This window comes from Histomonas meleagridis, assembly GCF_020186115.1.
Source record: "Histomonas meleagridis strain 2922-C6/04-10x chromosome Unknown contig_224, whole genome shotgun sequence".
Taxonomy (NCBI): Eukaryota; Parabasalia; order Tritrichomonadida; family Dientamoebidae; genus Histomonas; species Histomonas meleagridis.
In genome coordinates this window covers 27,038-43,248 of record NW_027150817.1, presented here as the reverse complement: position 1 = coordinate 43,248, position 16,211 = coordinate 27,038, and the positions used below count along the sequence as shown (strand labels likewise).

Genomic DNA, 16,211 nt, shown 5'->3' with positions numbered 1-16,211 from the left:
AAAGTCAATAACAACTGTACTATCAGGGAGCGTGAGTTCAATCGCACCAGTGTTAGCAAAAAAGTACGCAACAGCTCCATCATCGAATTCTTTAAGTATATCACCGTTGTTATAAAATATAAAAATGTTCGAATCCGTACGAATTTTACAAGTTCCATTCCTAAATTGCACAACAACATCCCCGTTGGGGTATCGTATCTCTTTCCCATGAGGTGATTTGATACCTTCACCTATTGGATGATAATCAAAATTAATGTCATAATCATAATGAGGTATTGACAATCGTTCAAATTGTACACTTTGTTCTTCTAAATCATTTGTTTGGTGATTTATACTTTTTTGTGGAGATGAATCATCTTCAATTATTGGTTCTTCCATAATGGGCTTTATAGGGGAAGTTGGTGAAACTTCGGGAGAAATTGATTTTTTCTGCTTAGTAGGAGTACTAAATTGAGATATTGTTAACTTTAAGGAATCATTTTTTTCTTTTTGAAGTTGCAGAGTATTAATTAAACGTTGCTTCTCAGATTTCCATAAATCATTTTCTTCTTTGTATTTTAATTCCAATGCTTTCTTCTTTTCAAGTAATTCTCTTATTGTCATTTTTGAAACTTGGATATCGGCCATTTCTTCTTGGGTTTGTGAGTCTTGCTTTTCCCTTTTAGTTCCTTTTGGCTTTGATTTTCCTATTTCTGATCTGAAAAATTGTAATTGATTATTAAATTCATTTTTATCCTTTTCAAATTGTTTTCTTTGAATTTCTATTTCATTTTTTTCATTTCTTAATATTATGTTTTGTTTTTTGATTTCTTCCTGTTGTTTTTTAAGTTCATCAAGTTTTTGTTTTAATTCTTGAAATGATTTTTTAAATTCTTTTAGCTGCATTTCAGTCACCTCGTATGTTTTTGGCTCAGGTAATTTCCATTGTATTTCTTCTTCGTTATTTGATTCTTCTTCAAAGCTCAAAATATTTTGGTTAAATTATAAACGTATTTTTGAATTTTTTCCGAATTCGAATTACATTGATTAAAACAAATATAAAATAAGCAAAATAGAGATAATCAAATTTAATTTTATGATTTTATTGTTAAATAAGTATATATCAAGATATTTTAATTTATCGCAATTCATGTAAAACATAGAAAAAATTCCTGACCACTTCAGAAAATTCAGTACTGAACTTCTTTGAAAAAAGTTCCTATATTTTGTAGTAATGTCACAAAGAATAAATAGCAACATCTCATCGGGTACACCATGCTTAAAAATTCTTATGCTTGGTGAAAGTAATACTGGTAAGACATGTATAGTTAATCAATATGTTGATCATAATTTTGATCCTAATACAACTAATACTATAGGGGCTGCTTTCAAACATAAAAAAATCGAATATAATGGCCATACCATACGACTTCAAATTTACGATACTTCAGGTCAAGAACGATATCGATCTATTGTCCCATCATTTTTTAGAAATTCAAATGGTGTTCTCCTTGTTTTCGATCTTTCAACGCCGAAAACCTTCGAACTGGTTGGATGCTGGATCAATTCGATGGCCCATGTCATTGACGTTTCTGAAATCAAAATGGTTCTCGTTGGGAACAAATCAGATTTAGATCGGAAAGTTCCGTGTGAGCTTGCGAAAGCCGAAGCCGACCAGTACGGCATCCCGTACATCGAAACGTCGGCGAAGTACAACACCAACATCGACGACGCGTTCGGCCTTCTCGTCGCCGCTGTTATGGATGTCCCCGGGCGCTGTGAAGCGACCGCGAAGAGGGCGCTGCAACAGAACACTGACAACGCCAAATGCTGTAAATAAGAAATAAAATATGAAATGAAAGATTTACAAATGAATTCATTCTTCAAATTCACTTGACTCATCATCAGATGTTGTTTCAGAAGATTCGTCATCATCAGAATCTTTCGAAGCAGCCTTTAACATTTCTGCAATATTTGTTTGTTTCATTGAGGCTGCTCTTGGCTTATAATTACTTGCTATGGATGATGAGCCGAAGTCAGATGATGAATCATCAAGTTCTATATCTGAGTCTGAATCCTCAAATGCAGTGCTCTTCTTTGTTGTGCTTCTTTTAGATGTTGTTGTTGCTGTAGGTTTCTTTGTTTCTTTCTTTACTTCCTTTTTAACAGGCGCTTTTTTCTTAGGCTCTGCTTTAGATTTCGTTACGCGTGGCTTCCGTTCTTTCTTTACTGGAGCTGCCTTCTTTTCATTAGTATTATTTGCGTCTACTTGTGCATCGACATCTGCTTTATTTGCACCTGCTTGTGAATCATTCTCTTGTGTTGGTGGTGTTACTTTAGGCTTTCGTTTACGTTGTGTAATTTTAACAGTAGATTTACTCTTACGTTTAGATCGAAGGACATCTTCTATTTGTGTTTGACGTTTTGCTTCTCGTTCTCTTTCGAATTTCTCATATTCTGCTTCAAACTCTTCTAGATCTTCAAGCCACATTTGAGTTGGCTGTTTTTCCATCATACGTTGCATACTTTCTTGTGTTTGTTCTTTTTCTTTAAGTAATTTATGAAAACGTTCTTGTGTAAGAGTAGAAATTTTCATTGATAAAAGATAATTATAACCTTTACGTAATGTGTCAATTTCTGTATCATTTTGATCTAATTGTTCTTCTTCTTCATCATTATTACCACCTGTATCAATTACATCATCTGCAACTTTCTTAGGAATATTACCTTTAGTTTGATATAAATCATATTTACGTGCTTTTAAGTTAAGTAATATTGTCTTTTGTGGTATATTCCTAAGTTCAATAACTCCTTCAATAAACTCTTTAATGAAACGTGCTTGATTTGAGATATGTACAACTGCTATACGTAAATCTTCTAATATAGCCGTTTTACGTTCTTCATATAAACTAAGTCGAACATCATAAAAATCATTAAGAATTTCTTCTGGTGAATGATATTGTTTAATACGACCTTCTGGATCAAATAAGGTCATATTCGATTCTTTAAGTGATTTAGATAATTTAAAGAATTTCTCAATTCCAATTGTTTTAATATGTTCCATTTGATCTTCATTAACATATACATCAAAATCAACAGTATTATTTGTAGAATTATCTCGAATATCACTAATTAATGGTTCGAATTTAACTGGTTTTTCAGGTTCATCTGTTTTCTTCTTTCTACCTCTAGAAGTTGTAGATGTAGCTGTACCTTGTGAAGCTTTACCTTTAGTTTTATCTTTCTTTTCTTTAATACCTTCACCTGTAATTAATGATTCTAAAAATGATTTATATTTATTTGTCCATACTTCAATAGGTAATTCTGTAATTGATATCATTTCAGATGTAACTTCTTTAGCTATACCTTTAACCATATAAGTTGAACCTTCATCTTTATTTTGTCCAACTTTCTCTATTGTACCTGTAAATCCAGAATACCATGGAATCATTGGTTCTAATTCTTCACCATTAATTTTACGTTTAATATTTGCTACGATATCTTTAGGATTATAACATGGGACATTTGAACTCCAACCTACACCTATACCATTTGAACCATTAACTAAAACCATTGGTATAATTGGTACATAATATTTAGGTTCAATTGGTATACCTTCATCTGTAAGATATTCTAATAATTGATCATCATCTTTATGAAAGATTTTTCTTGTGATTGGTGATAAACGTGTATAAATATAACGTGGCGCACCTGCATCTGTACCTCCTTTAAGTCTTGTACCAAATTGACCTTGTGGTACAAATAAATTAATATTATTACTCCATACAAATGATTGTGCCATAGCTGTAATTGTTTGATTTAATGAATCTTCTCCATGATGATAAGCAGATTGTTCAGAAACTTTACCTGCAAGTTGGACTACTTTAAGATCTTTGTTAATTTTATTCTTAAGTGATACCCATAATACTTTTCTTTGACCTGGTTTAAGTCCATCTATTACTGAAGGGATTGCACGGACATTTGCATAATTACTAAATAAGATAAGTTCTTTATCAACAAAATCTTTATATGTAACTGTTGGCGTATCTTGACCTAAATATGTAGTAGCTGGATCTAGATTTGCTAACCATTGTTTACGATCATCTGCTCTTTTCTTTGAAAATGCTAATTGAATACATTCTTCATCATCTTGATTTTGATATTTAAAATAAATTCGATGTTTTTTCATATTTGAAAAATATTCTTTAGTTTCATCATCATCTGATGTAGCCAAACCTTTATAATATTTAATTGCATAACCTCTACCATCATTATGTTCTTTTTTCCATGCTATAAATTCTGGTAATGTATAAAATGCTATAGGCTTTTCTTTACCTTTTGTAACTTTAACTATAGGTGTAATAAATTCACATAAAAATTTAGGTCTTTTAAGTAATGAAGGCCACATTGAATGAATAAAATTAATAATTAATCCTTTGATATGTGAACCATCTTGATCTTGATCAGCCATAATCATAATTGAACCATATCGTAATTCTTTTAATGATTCTGCATCATCATATTTTTTACCTGGTTTTAATGCCATAATTTTCATGATGTTTTGGATTTCAGCATTCTTAGCTAATTTTGCTGCTGATATATCACGTGTATTTAATAATTTACCTCTTAATGGAAATACTCCAAAGTAATCATGTCCTACAACAGATACTCCAGTTACTGCCATACCTTTAGCAGAGTCTCCTTCTGTAAGAATTAATGTACATTCTGATGATTTAGCTCGTCCTGCTTCATTTGCATCTGTAAGTTTTGCCATACCATAAATTTTAGCTTGTTTCTTACCACCCATTTTTTGCATTGTACTATTTTCTTTATATTTTGCATATTCTCGAATGTAACCGGGGATTTCTGTCTTCATTAATTTCTTTAAGAAGTTTTCTGGTATATCACATTTACTACCAAATTCTTTCACTGGTAATGTTAATGTTTCTTTTGTTTGTGAATCAAAACTTGGATTTTCAATTAATGAATTAACAAATACAAATAAAAATTGTTTTGCCATATTCGTCTTAATTGAAACTTTGTTTGATCCTTTAGAAAGTTCTTGTACAAAAAATTTGGTAATTTGATTAGTTACTAAATCTACATGTGTACCACCTCTAATTGTAGATACTGCATTAACAAATGAAATTTGTTGAAATGATTGATCAGGTGATGCTGCTACTGCTATTCTCCAACGTGGATTAACTTCACATTGAATTAATGTCGCGCCTTCAGGTAAAAATAATTTACAATATTCTTCCCATGAACGAATTGGTGTACGTGAATTATTTAAATAAACTGCACATCCTTTAAGAACACCGGCCATATCCCAAACACGTCGTGTTAATAGAGATATAATATCATCATCTAACCTATCCATATGAAATAATGATACATCTGGATAAAACTTAATAAGTGTTGATGTCTTGGGATTCCCACTTAACTTTTTGATTTTAGGTTTGCCAATGTTTTCCATATGATCTGTGAATTCTTGGGTGTATTTATAAAATTGACCTGTGCTAGGATCTGTTGAAACACATTCGACAATGAATCGTGTTGAATAGATATTGGTAAGCTTGGCACCAAAGCCATTACGACCACCAGTAACACGCTTCTCTTCATCATTGAAGTTAGATGAAGTTAATAAATTCCCGAAAATAAATTCTGGAATCCAATATTTCTTATCTTCCTTCTCAACATATTTCTCTTCAATTGGAATTCCTTTGCCATCATTCCAAACACTAATGTATCCTTCATCAGGATTGATTTCAACTTTGATTGTTTTTGTTGGAGGTTGTCTTTGACAGTTATCTGCTGCATTAACAAGAATTTCATCAAATATCTTGTATAAACCAGGTACGTAAGTGATTTCACGGTAATTCATCTTGCCATCATCGACAACCCATATTGGTTGTGTTGTTGCAGCTTTAGAGCCAATGTAACTTTCAGGCCTTTTAAGAATGTGTTCTCTAAGGTCTAACTTCTCGTAGTCCTCTTTGGAACCTACAGACATTGGTTCAGAGTCTTGACTGCTCATTTTAAAAACTGGCCAGGAATTAATAAACGGAAACAACCGTCAAAAATTATTTCACTTGGCTTTTGACAAAAGTGACGAGTTTACTTGGCGGTTGTGGTTGGCCTTTTCTAATGCAGAACGAAAAAGGAGAAGTTGTTGATAGACTTATCCCGCGTAAGTGTGATGCCACACATCGCTTAATCCCACCACATGATCATGCTTCTGTTCAATTTAGAATTGCTAAATTAAATGAAGAAGGTCTCCCAACAGGTGAATTCGAAACAGTTGTTTTCTCAGGTTACCTTCGAAACCTTGGTGAAGCTGATAATGCCCTCAATCGTATTGCTACCGAAAAGGGATTACTCCAAAACGTTTATCGTGCATAAATTAATTTAATTTAAATTTTTTTTTATATATAAATATATTTTACATGAACTTTCAACAACACAATATTATATTTCATAAATGTATATTTATTCATTTAAATTAATTTAAATCATCTGAAAATCTTTCAGTTTAAAGCTTTAATCAATTGATTTTGTGTTCTTAAAAGAAAATTCCTTTGGGTAAAAAAATAATGATTACTTCTATCTAAATGTTTACATAATTCTTAAATAACAATAAATTTTTTTTTAATTGTTTGATGCATTATTATTATAACCGAGCGAATTAAATTCTTTTTCATAAATCCATTTCGTCCTATATTGTTCAAATGGGAAAAATTGGGGATTTCCTTTTTCATCAGTGGCCGTTACCCCGAATCTAACCGAAACCGATGTGATTCTTAACGGCTTTGAATAAACGTTCGTTCCCTTTATAGAAATTATTTTTTCTCCAATTACAGAACCATTCTTTTTTGGAGCTAACGATTTTACTTTATTAGCAAAAATACATACAAATTCTTCATTTGGATATTTAATATATATGTGATCATTATACATTTGAATAATTTGACCTTGTTTTCCATTAAAGTCTACTAAATCTCCAAAAAATAATGGGAAATTTTCTTCATCAATCATGTGTGGTTGATTTTGAAGTTTCCCTATGATTTGATCATCTGTGACTGATTCTATTTGATTATCTTGTCTAATTACGACATAGTTTGATGCGTTGGTTTGTATTACAGTTGATGGAATTCCTGAATTAAGTTTAACTAAATCATATGGATAATATTTTATTCGTTTCATTTTTTTATTGCTTTTCGATTTTTTCGAATGTTCTTGTTTTGACTTACCAATATGTTTATCATTATTATTATCTGGAGTAACACTATCCGTTTTGTCTTGCGTAATTTGTTCAATTGTTTTTGCTATAATATCTTGTATATCTTCAATTTTTTCCTGGCTTTTAATTTTACTTACCGTATTTTTAATTTCGCTATCTGTCATTGGTTCTCTAATTGTTTGGATTTTTTGATTTGGCTGACGAAGTATTCGAATTTCTTTGATAAGTTTTGTTTTCTGCTGAGATTGAAGTGGTATTTGTGTATTCTGTTGGGGAAGCGCAATTTTGGTTGATTCTTTATTCTGCTGTAGTGATTGCGGTTGGATAACAAATTCTTTGGACAAATGCTCATTATGGGATAGAACTTCTTTCGTTTGCTGCGGTATTTCTTTAATTATTTGAATATTTTGTTGCGTCTGTTGTTGAGGAGGTATTTCTTTAATTATGTGAATATTTTGTTGAGGAGGTATTTCTTTTGTTACATGAATGCTTTGTTGTGTTTGTTGTAGCTGTGGTATTTCTTTTATTACGTGAATATTTTGTTGTTTCTGTTGTTGAGGAGGTATTTCTTTAATTATTTGATTATTTTGTTGTTTCTGTTGTTGAGGAGGTATTTCTTTTATTACATGAATATTTTGTTGCTTCTGTTGTTGCTGTGGTATTTCTTTTATTACGTGAATATTTTGTTGTTTCTGTTGTTGAGGAGGTATTTCTTTAATTATTTGATTATTTTGTTGTTTCTGTTGTTGAGGAGGTATTTCTTTTATTACATGAATATTTTGTTGCTTCTGTTGTTGCTGTGGTATTTCTTTTATTACGTGAATATTTTGTTGTTTCTGTTGTTGAGGAGGTATTTCTTTAATTATTTGATTATTTTGTTGAGGAAGTATCTCTTTTATTATTTGATTATTTTGTTGAGGAGGTATTTCTTTTATTACGTGAATATTTTGTTGCTTCTGTTGTTGAGGAGGTATTTCTTTTATTACGTGAATATTTTGTTGCGTCTGTTGTTGAGGAAGTATTTCTTTAATTATTTGATTATTTTGTTGAGGAGGTATTTCTTTTATTACGTGAATATTTTGTTGCTTCTGTTGTTGAGGAAGTATCTCTTTTATTATTTGATTATTTTGTTGAGGAGGTATTTCTTTTATTACGTGAATATTTTGTTGTTTCTGTTGTTGCTGTGGTATTTCTTTAATTATTTGAATATTTTGTTGTTTCTGTTGTTGCTGTGGTATTTCTTTTATTACGTGAATATTTTGTTGTTTCTGTTGTTGAGGAGGTATTTCTTTAATTATTTGATTATTTTGTTGAGGAGGTATTTCTTTTATTACGTGAATATTTTGTTGTTTCTGTTGTTGCTGTGGTATTTCTTTTATTACGTGAATATTTTGTTGTTTCTGTTGTTGAGGAGGTATTTCTTTTATTACATGAATATTTTGTTGCTTCTGTTGTTGCTGTGGTATTTCTTTTATTACGTGAATATTTTGTTGTTTCTGTTGTTGAGGAGGTATTTCTTTAATTATTTGATTATTTTGTTGAGGAAGTATCTCTTTTATTATTTGATTATTTTGTTGAGGAGGTATTTCTTTTATTACGTGAATATTTTGTTGCTTCTGTTGTTGAGGAGGTATTTCTTTAATTATTTGATTATTTTGTTGAGGAGGTATTTCTTTTATTACGTGAATGCTTTGTTGTGTTTGTTGTTGAGGAGGTATTTCTTTAATTATTTGAATATTTTGTTGTTTCTGTTGTTGAGGAGGTATTTCTTTAATTATTTGAATATTTTGTTGTTTCTTTTGTTGCTGTGGTATTTCTTTAATTATTTGATTATTTTGTTGAGGAAGTATCTCTTTTATTATTTGATTATTTTGTTGAGGAGGTATTTCTTTTATTACGTGAATATTTTGTTGCTTCTGTTGTTGAGGAGGTATTTCTTTTATTACGTGAATATTTTGTTGCGTCTGTTGTTGAGGAAGTATCTCTTTTATTATTTGATTATTTTGTTGAGGAGGTATTTCTTTTATTACATGAATATTTTGTTGTGGCTGTTTTTTCTGTGGTATTTCTTTTGTTACATGAATGTTTTGTTGTGCCTGTTTTTTCTGTGGTATCTCTTTAATTATTTGATTATTTTGTTGAGCAGGGATTTCTTTAATTATTTGATTATTTTGTTGAGGAGGTATCTCTTTTATTATTTGATTATTTTGTTGAGGAAGTATCTCTTTTATTACGTGAATATTTTGTTGCTTCTGTTGTTGAGGAGGTATCTCTTTTATTATTTGATTATTTTGTTGAGGAGGTATTTCTTTTATTACATGAATGCTTTGTTGTGTTTGTTGTTGAGGAGGTATTTCTTTTGTTACATGAATATTTTGTTGTGGCTGTTTTTTCTGTGGTATTTCTTTTATTATTTGAATGTCTTGTTGAGGAGGTGTTTCTTTTTGTTGTTGACTTTGTTGTTGAATTTTTTCTTTTATTAATTGAAGATTTTGTTGTTTCTGGTGTCTAGGTGATTCGTTTATTGTTTTCAATTTATGTTGCTGAATTTGTTGTTGAGGATTTTCTTTATTCATTTGGGAAATTTGTTGTTGTATAGAATCTTCATTTATGTTTTGTTGCTCTTGTTTTAAGTCTTTTATTAATTGGGGTTTTTTATTTGTTTGCATTTGTGGTGGTATCTCTGTAATTAGTTGTGGTTGATGTTGAATTTGTTGTTGAGGCATTTCTCCTATGTATCTTGGTTTCTGCTGCTGTATATCTCTTATCATTTGTATGTTTTGCTGAATCTGTTGTTGTTGTGGAGGTTTTTCTTCTATTATTTGTGGCTTCTGCTGCTGTATTTCTTTGATTAATTTAGGCACCTGTTGTGCTTGTACCTGTGGAGGATTTTCTTCGATTAATTGTGGTTTCTGTTGATACATTTTTTCTCTTTGTTGTAAGTTTTGTTGTTGCACTGTATTTTGTATTTTTCCTGCAAAATTTTTTTGCTGCATGAGTGGATTTCTTACTTGCTGAACATATTCTGGTTCTTTTTTCCTTGGTTGATTTTCATTTAATTCTTTTCCCCTTTCTAAATCCTTAAGTTGATTGAGAGATAATTTTTGCATACTTATATCCAATTCAGCATTTGTCTTCCTTTTAGTTGGAGATTGAATACGTATTACTGATTTTTTGATATATTGAAAAGGAACTTTTGAATTTTGATTGTTATTATTTAATGTGTTTTTTGGAGAACTTATTTGTTGTGGCATTTCGTTATTTTGTCTGTTATGTATATTTTGATTATTTTCTAAATTTGAGATATTTTGTATTTTGGGTTTTTCTTGGACTTGTCCAAAGCTTTTTTGAGGAGAGGGAATATTTGTTGGTACAACATTTTGGTCTTGCTGAATGTTTACTTGTTCAATTGATTCGTTTTTTGTATTTTTAGGTTTTTCATCTTCTTTTGGTTCTTTTATTTGTATATTTGTTTGATTAACCGCAGTATTATTTTGTAGTTTTGCTTCATCATTTTTACTTTTAATTTGTATTGCAGAAGTGCTTGTTTGACTCATTGTATTGTTTTGTAGTTTTGCTTCATCATTTTTACTTTTAATTTGTATTGCAGAAGTGCTTGTTTGACTCATTGTATTGTTTTGTAGTTTTGCTTCATCATTTTTACTTTTAATTTGTATTGCAGAAGTGCTTGTTTGACTCATTGTATTGTTTTGTAGTTTTTGCTTCATCATTTTTACTTTTAATTTGTATTGCAGAAGTGCTTGTTTGACTCATTGTATTGTTTTGTAGTTTTGCTTCATCATTTTTACTTTTAATTTGTATTGCAGAAGTGCTTGTTTGACTCATTGTATTGTTTTGTAGTTTTGCTTCATCATTTTTACTTTTAATTTGTATTGCAGAAGTGCTTGTTTGACTCATTGTATTGTTTTTGTAGTTTTGCTTCATCATTTTTTACTTTTAATTTGTATTGCAGAAGTGCTTGTTTGACTCATTGTATTGTTTTGTAGTTTTGCTTCATCATTTTTACTGTTTAATTTGTATTGCAGAAGTGCTTGTTTGACTCATTGTATTGTTTTGTAGTTTTGCTTCATCATTTTTACTTTTAATTTGTATTGCAGAAGTGCTTGTTTGACTCATTGTATTGTTTTGTAGTTTTGCTTCATCATTTTTACTTTTAATTTGTATTGCAGAAGTGCTTGTTTGACTCATTGTATTGTTTTGTAGTTTTGCTTCATCATTTTTACTTTTAATTTGTATTGCAGAAGTGCTTGTTTGACTCATTGTATTGTTTTTAGCCTCCAATTCATCCATTTGATCATTTTGTGATATTAAATTTAAATTCTGTTTTACTTCATTTATTTGTTGATTTGTTTCATTTATATGGTCATTGGTTTGAAGTTTCTCTTCATTTGCTTTATCATTAGTTATATCATGTTGTTTTATTGATTCTCTAGTTTGTTGATTCGTTTTATTTATTTGGTCAGTTGAATTGATATTTTGCTCATTTTGATTAATATTTTGATTTATTTCATTTGTTTTTTGAGGCGCACTTTTATTATTTTGCTGTATTTCTTTTTCATGGTTTGAAATAAAATCAGATTGAGTCTTTTCGTGATTCGTTTGTATTGTATTTTGTGAATTTTGCGCCTGATGTTGATTTTCTGGTTGACTTATCTGTGACCGCGTTTGCTGTGTTGAATTATTATTTTGATTTATTTTAGTTTCATAATTTTTTTGTTGTGATGATTTTTCATTTTGTTGATTTTGCGTATGAGAATATGTTTGCTTTACTTCATTTGTAACATTACTTGGATTCACCATATAATTGTTTAGTGGCATTTGATAATTTCTTTGATTATTATCATTAGATTGATGGTTTAATGGCTTGAAATTTTGATAATTATTTTGTTTTGTTTGCTCAGGTTCATTTTTGTTTTGTTGCTTTTCAAAATATCTTTGATTTAATGGATTTATTTGTATTGCATTTTGATATTGAGCTTTTGCTTCATTTTCTTTATTTGCAACATTATTATTTACTCGTGGATTTATGTTATTAATTTGATTATTTGGTTTTCTTTGTTCAGACATAAATTGCTCCATAGTTTTATGAAACATTAATGATTTTTGTTCAATGGCTTCAATTTTTGATTTTTGCATATTTTCAATAAACAAAACATTTTTAGCTTCAAAAGGTGATAAACCATTTGCAAATATGTTATATTCTTCTTCTTTTAATTTTAGATTCATGAGTTGAAGACTTTCCATAGAATAAAAAGAATACATAAACTTTCCTATGTAAATATCACCATCCCATTCAATGGCATCAATGAATTCATTTGGATTAAATGGATTTAGTTTTTTCACAAATTTTGTACGACCGGCAAAAAAATCTTTTTCAAAAGGGCAAGGAGCAGGATTATAACTAATTGGCATGGTACTGTTGAGATGCTTTTGACTGAGGTCATGTGTAGATTTAAGTTTTTCATAATCAATGTGTGGATAATGTTTTACATAAATTTTTTTGTTTTTTACATCGACTGCAATGACTTGCCCAGGGTCTCTTCTATTAATGCGAATTATTTTACCTGGAGTAAATTTATAAAAACGAATTGAAGATCCAAAATTAATTACATTATTTTTAAAATCTTCAGATATCGTAATATTTCCCTCTACCAATTCCAATAGAGCTTCTTTATCTGTAGCTTCTATTTGAATAATATTTTCTCCATTTTGAAAAAATGAAATTGATAATATGGAATCTATTTTTTTCATTTTTTTTCTTTTTCTCGCTAATGCTACAAAAAATTCATAGGGGTTTCCTTGTTTAACATGAATTTCATAAATTGGTGGGGTGCCTTTTAATATTAATTGATCTTGTTCTCTATAAATTCCAAGTTTTACGCTATCACATGTTAAGGGTATAGATGGGCGAATCAATTGAGATAAAGTAAGAGATCGATTTGTGTTTTGATTCGAAGAAGAATTGGAAAAGATCATTTAACGTACGTTAAAAAGGACTATCAAATTTCAAAAATTTTAATCACATTTCTTGTTTACTTAATATGATTCAAACAATTTAATTAGGAAGGTATTCTCTAATCTTTGCTTTTTGTTCAGGTGACAAGTATGTTGGATATCTTACATTAAATTTCACAATCATATCACCACGTTCTCCATTCTTTGTTCTCATACCTTCACCACGAATTCTACGTTCGGAACCATTCTGAATAACATCATTAATGTTCAATCTTATTACACGACCATCAATACCAACTTTGCTAAATGTGAATCCACAGAGTGCATCTCGTAAACCAATTGTTTCTTCACAATACAAATCATCTTTGACACGTTTGTAAACGCTATGTGGAACTTCTTTCACAATAAATTGAACATCTTGGGGTGGAAGTCCTTGTTTCCTATCACCTTCTCCTTCAAATGTAATCTTTGTTCCATCCTTCCACCATGGCTTCAATTCTACCATGAGAATCTTTTCTTCTTCTTGGCCATAAACGTTTCTTCTAACTTTCAATTTCCTTGTTACACAGTTATTCAACTGCTCGAGCGTACATGGTAACTCTATTCTCAATGGCGGAATTGTTTGTGGTTGTCTTGAGAATCCGTGGTTTCCGCCAATAAATGAATCATCCATACTTGCGTTTCCGAATCCAAAATGATTTCCAAATCCATCACCACCTACTCTATGTCCTCTACCTTTATATGGGCCATCATTCATTTGATCTTGGAACATGTCAAAATCATCGAAACTTCTGAAATTACCATTTTGTCCTCCCATGCGGTGACCATTTATTCTAACATTTGGATTTCCACCGCCCATTCTGCCGAAACCAAAACCGCCAAGATTACCAAATATATTTCTGAATAAATCTTCTGCTTGTTCTTGTGTAAACTCATATCTGAAACCACCATTTGGTGAACCTCCGGCAAATCCTTCCATGTTTGGACCTGATGGATTTGGATTTCCTCCAACTTTAAGACCTTCTTCTCCATATTTATCATATATTTCTCGCTTTTTTGGATCACTAAGAACATCATATGCTTCTGATATTTCTTGGAATTTTGCTTGCGCTTGTTCTTGATTATTAATGTTTTTATCTGGATGCCATTTCATTGCTAATTTACGATATGCTTTTTTTAGTGTTGTAGCATCTGCATTACGTGGTACACCTAAAATAGCATAAAAATCTTTTCCCATCTGTAAAAAAAAATGATTTTATTTCAGTTCATTGTTTTTTTCAATATGATATGTGGCCGAATACATAGAATTCAATGAAAGTTTAGCTGCCAAATTTTCATTCAACTAAACGTTTTTTTGGATTGAAAAAGATGATTTCAGAGCTTTTGAATATGTCATTAATATTGAGAGTTTATATTCTGTTAAGGGTTTACTGAAAACGACACTTTAGTTTTTCTTCAATTCTTAATTTTAAATCCATAATCAGGGTATAGTAAATGCAATATATTCTCAATCATTTAAAAAATGGTAAGTTTATGAAAATATTACTATTAGAAAACAAGAATAAAAATTTAGTTTTGTCAAATAAGACACCTCAATTGAGTTAATATTTTATGTATTAATATGAAAGAAAGGATAAAATTTTGAATGGGTGTGTAGCTCAGTGGTAGAGCGTATCTTTCGCATAGATAAGGCCAAGGGTCCGATTCCCTTTACATCCAATTTTTTTATTTTTTATGGTGTTTGTATAGTTTATATACAAATATAATTACAAGCAGTTTACACATAAAAAAGAAATTAAACGGAGTTTTTTTATTGCAACTTAAGTTTGTTCTATAAAAGTATCTTCTTTGAAATCATTCGCAAAAGGATCATCTTCTATATTCTTCATTTGGAGCTCTGATGAAAACGTTGTTACTGTTTCATTGTCCTTCTCTTCTTCCACGTCATAAGATTCAATGTTACTATTTTGCTTTTTATTTCTTAATTTAATTAATAACACAATAAGTAACACAATAATAATAATTACAACAATAACAACAACACAAACAATGATCACAGTATTTGTATTATCATTTTCGACAAATTCATCTACATAAAAAACAGTGAAAAAATTGGAATAAAAACTATAATAAGTCGAATATACAACAATAGTATAATCATAATAAATGAACTCTGTTATGATATAAGTTAAATTTGAGTTTACATCAGAAATAGAACAAGAATTTGTTGAAAAGGATATGAAAATAGTTAATGTCTGTGTATGAGACAATGAATATACTAAAGTAAAGAATGAGAAATAGTTAATGAAGAAAAGGAATTTGTAATTGAGTCATAAGTATTAGAATATGAAAATCTATTAGAGTAAGTCAGTGTATTCGATTTCGTGTATGTATTAGAGTTAGTGTACGTGTTCGATTTAGTGTATGTGTTTGACTTAGTGAATGTATTCGATTTAGTGTACGTATTCGATTTAGTGAATGTTTCTGTTGTTGTAAGACATATTGATATTGTTTCTTGTATAACATCAAATGTAGCAAATGTAGAACCGGTGTACGATGCTGTTACCATAACAGATCGTGCTGGTACACCCATAAATGCTGTTTCGCTAATTGTTGGTTCTGCATCACCTTCAAAGAAAATACAGTGAAGATTTGTGCAAGATTCAAATGCAGTTTCTTTAATATCTTTAACATTTTCGCCAATAGTAATTATGTAAAGTGATGTACATGATGAAAATGCATATTGTTCAATTGATGTAACTGAATTCGGAATGGTAAAATTAGTTAAGTTAGTACATGAATTAAAGGCACCTTCACTAATAAATGTAATGTTTTCACTAATTATGATATTATTTAATGAAATACATGCATAAAATGCATATCGTCCAATTGTTGTGACTGAATTCGGAATTATAACATTATTTAAATTAGAACACCCGGAAAATACTGAATTTCTAATTTCTGTAACTTTATTTGGTATAATAATATTATTTAATTTGCTACATTCATTAAATAC

The 16,211-nt window shown here is 30.0% G+C and overlaps 4 protein-coding genes across 4 annotated transcripts; 2 read left to right on the top strand and 2 right to left on the bottom strand.

Annotated features, from left to right (window-relative positions):
- Positions 1–1,213: 1,213 nt before the first annotated feature.
- GO595_003648 (small guanosine triphosphatase family Ras family protein) lies at positions 1,214–1,819 on the top strand (the record flags this gene model as incomplete). The annotated part of the gene is made up of 1 exon (XM_067916692.1): positions 1,214–1,819. One exon carries the CDS (start codon positions 1,214–1,216, stop codon positions 1,817–1,819), a length of 606 nt encoding a protein of 201 aa, XP_067776189.1.
- A 36-nt stretch (positions 1,820–1,855) lies between these two features.
- On the bottom strand, positions 1,856–6,016 carry GO595_003647 (DNA topoisomerase 2; the record flags this gene model as incomplete). Its single annotated transcript, XM_067916691.1, has 1 exon — positions 1,856–6,016. The coding sequence occupies one exon, from the start codon at positions 6,014–6,016 to the stop codon at positions 1,856–1,858; it is 4,161 nt and encodes a 1,386-aa protein (XP_067776188.1).
- A 110-nt stretch (positions 6,017–6,126) lies between these two features.
- On the top strand, positions 6,127–6,381 carry GO595_003646 (40S ribosomal protein S21; the record flags this gene model as incomplete). Its single annotated transcript, XM_067916690.1, has 1 exon — positions 6,127–6,381. The coding sequence occupies one exon, from the start codon at positions 6,127–6,129 to the stop codon at positions 6,379–6,381; it is 255 nt and encodes an 84-aa protein (XP_067776187.1).
- A 6,914-nt stretch (positions 6,382–13,295) lies between these two features.
- GO595_003645 (dnaJ-like subfamily B member 1-like) lies at positions 13,296–14,432 on the bottom strand (the record flags this gene model as incomplete). Its single annotated transcript, XM_067916688.1, has 1 exon — positions 13,296–14,432. The coding sequence occupies one exon, from the start codon at positions 14,430–14,432 to the stop codon at positions 13,296–13,298; it is 1,137 nt and encodes a 378-aa protein (XP_067776186.1).
- Positions 14,433–16,211: the final 1,779 nt, after the last annotated feature.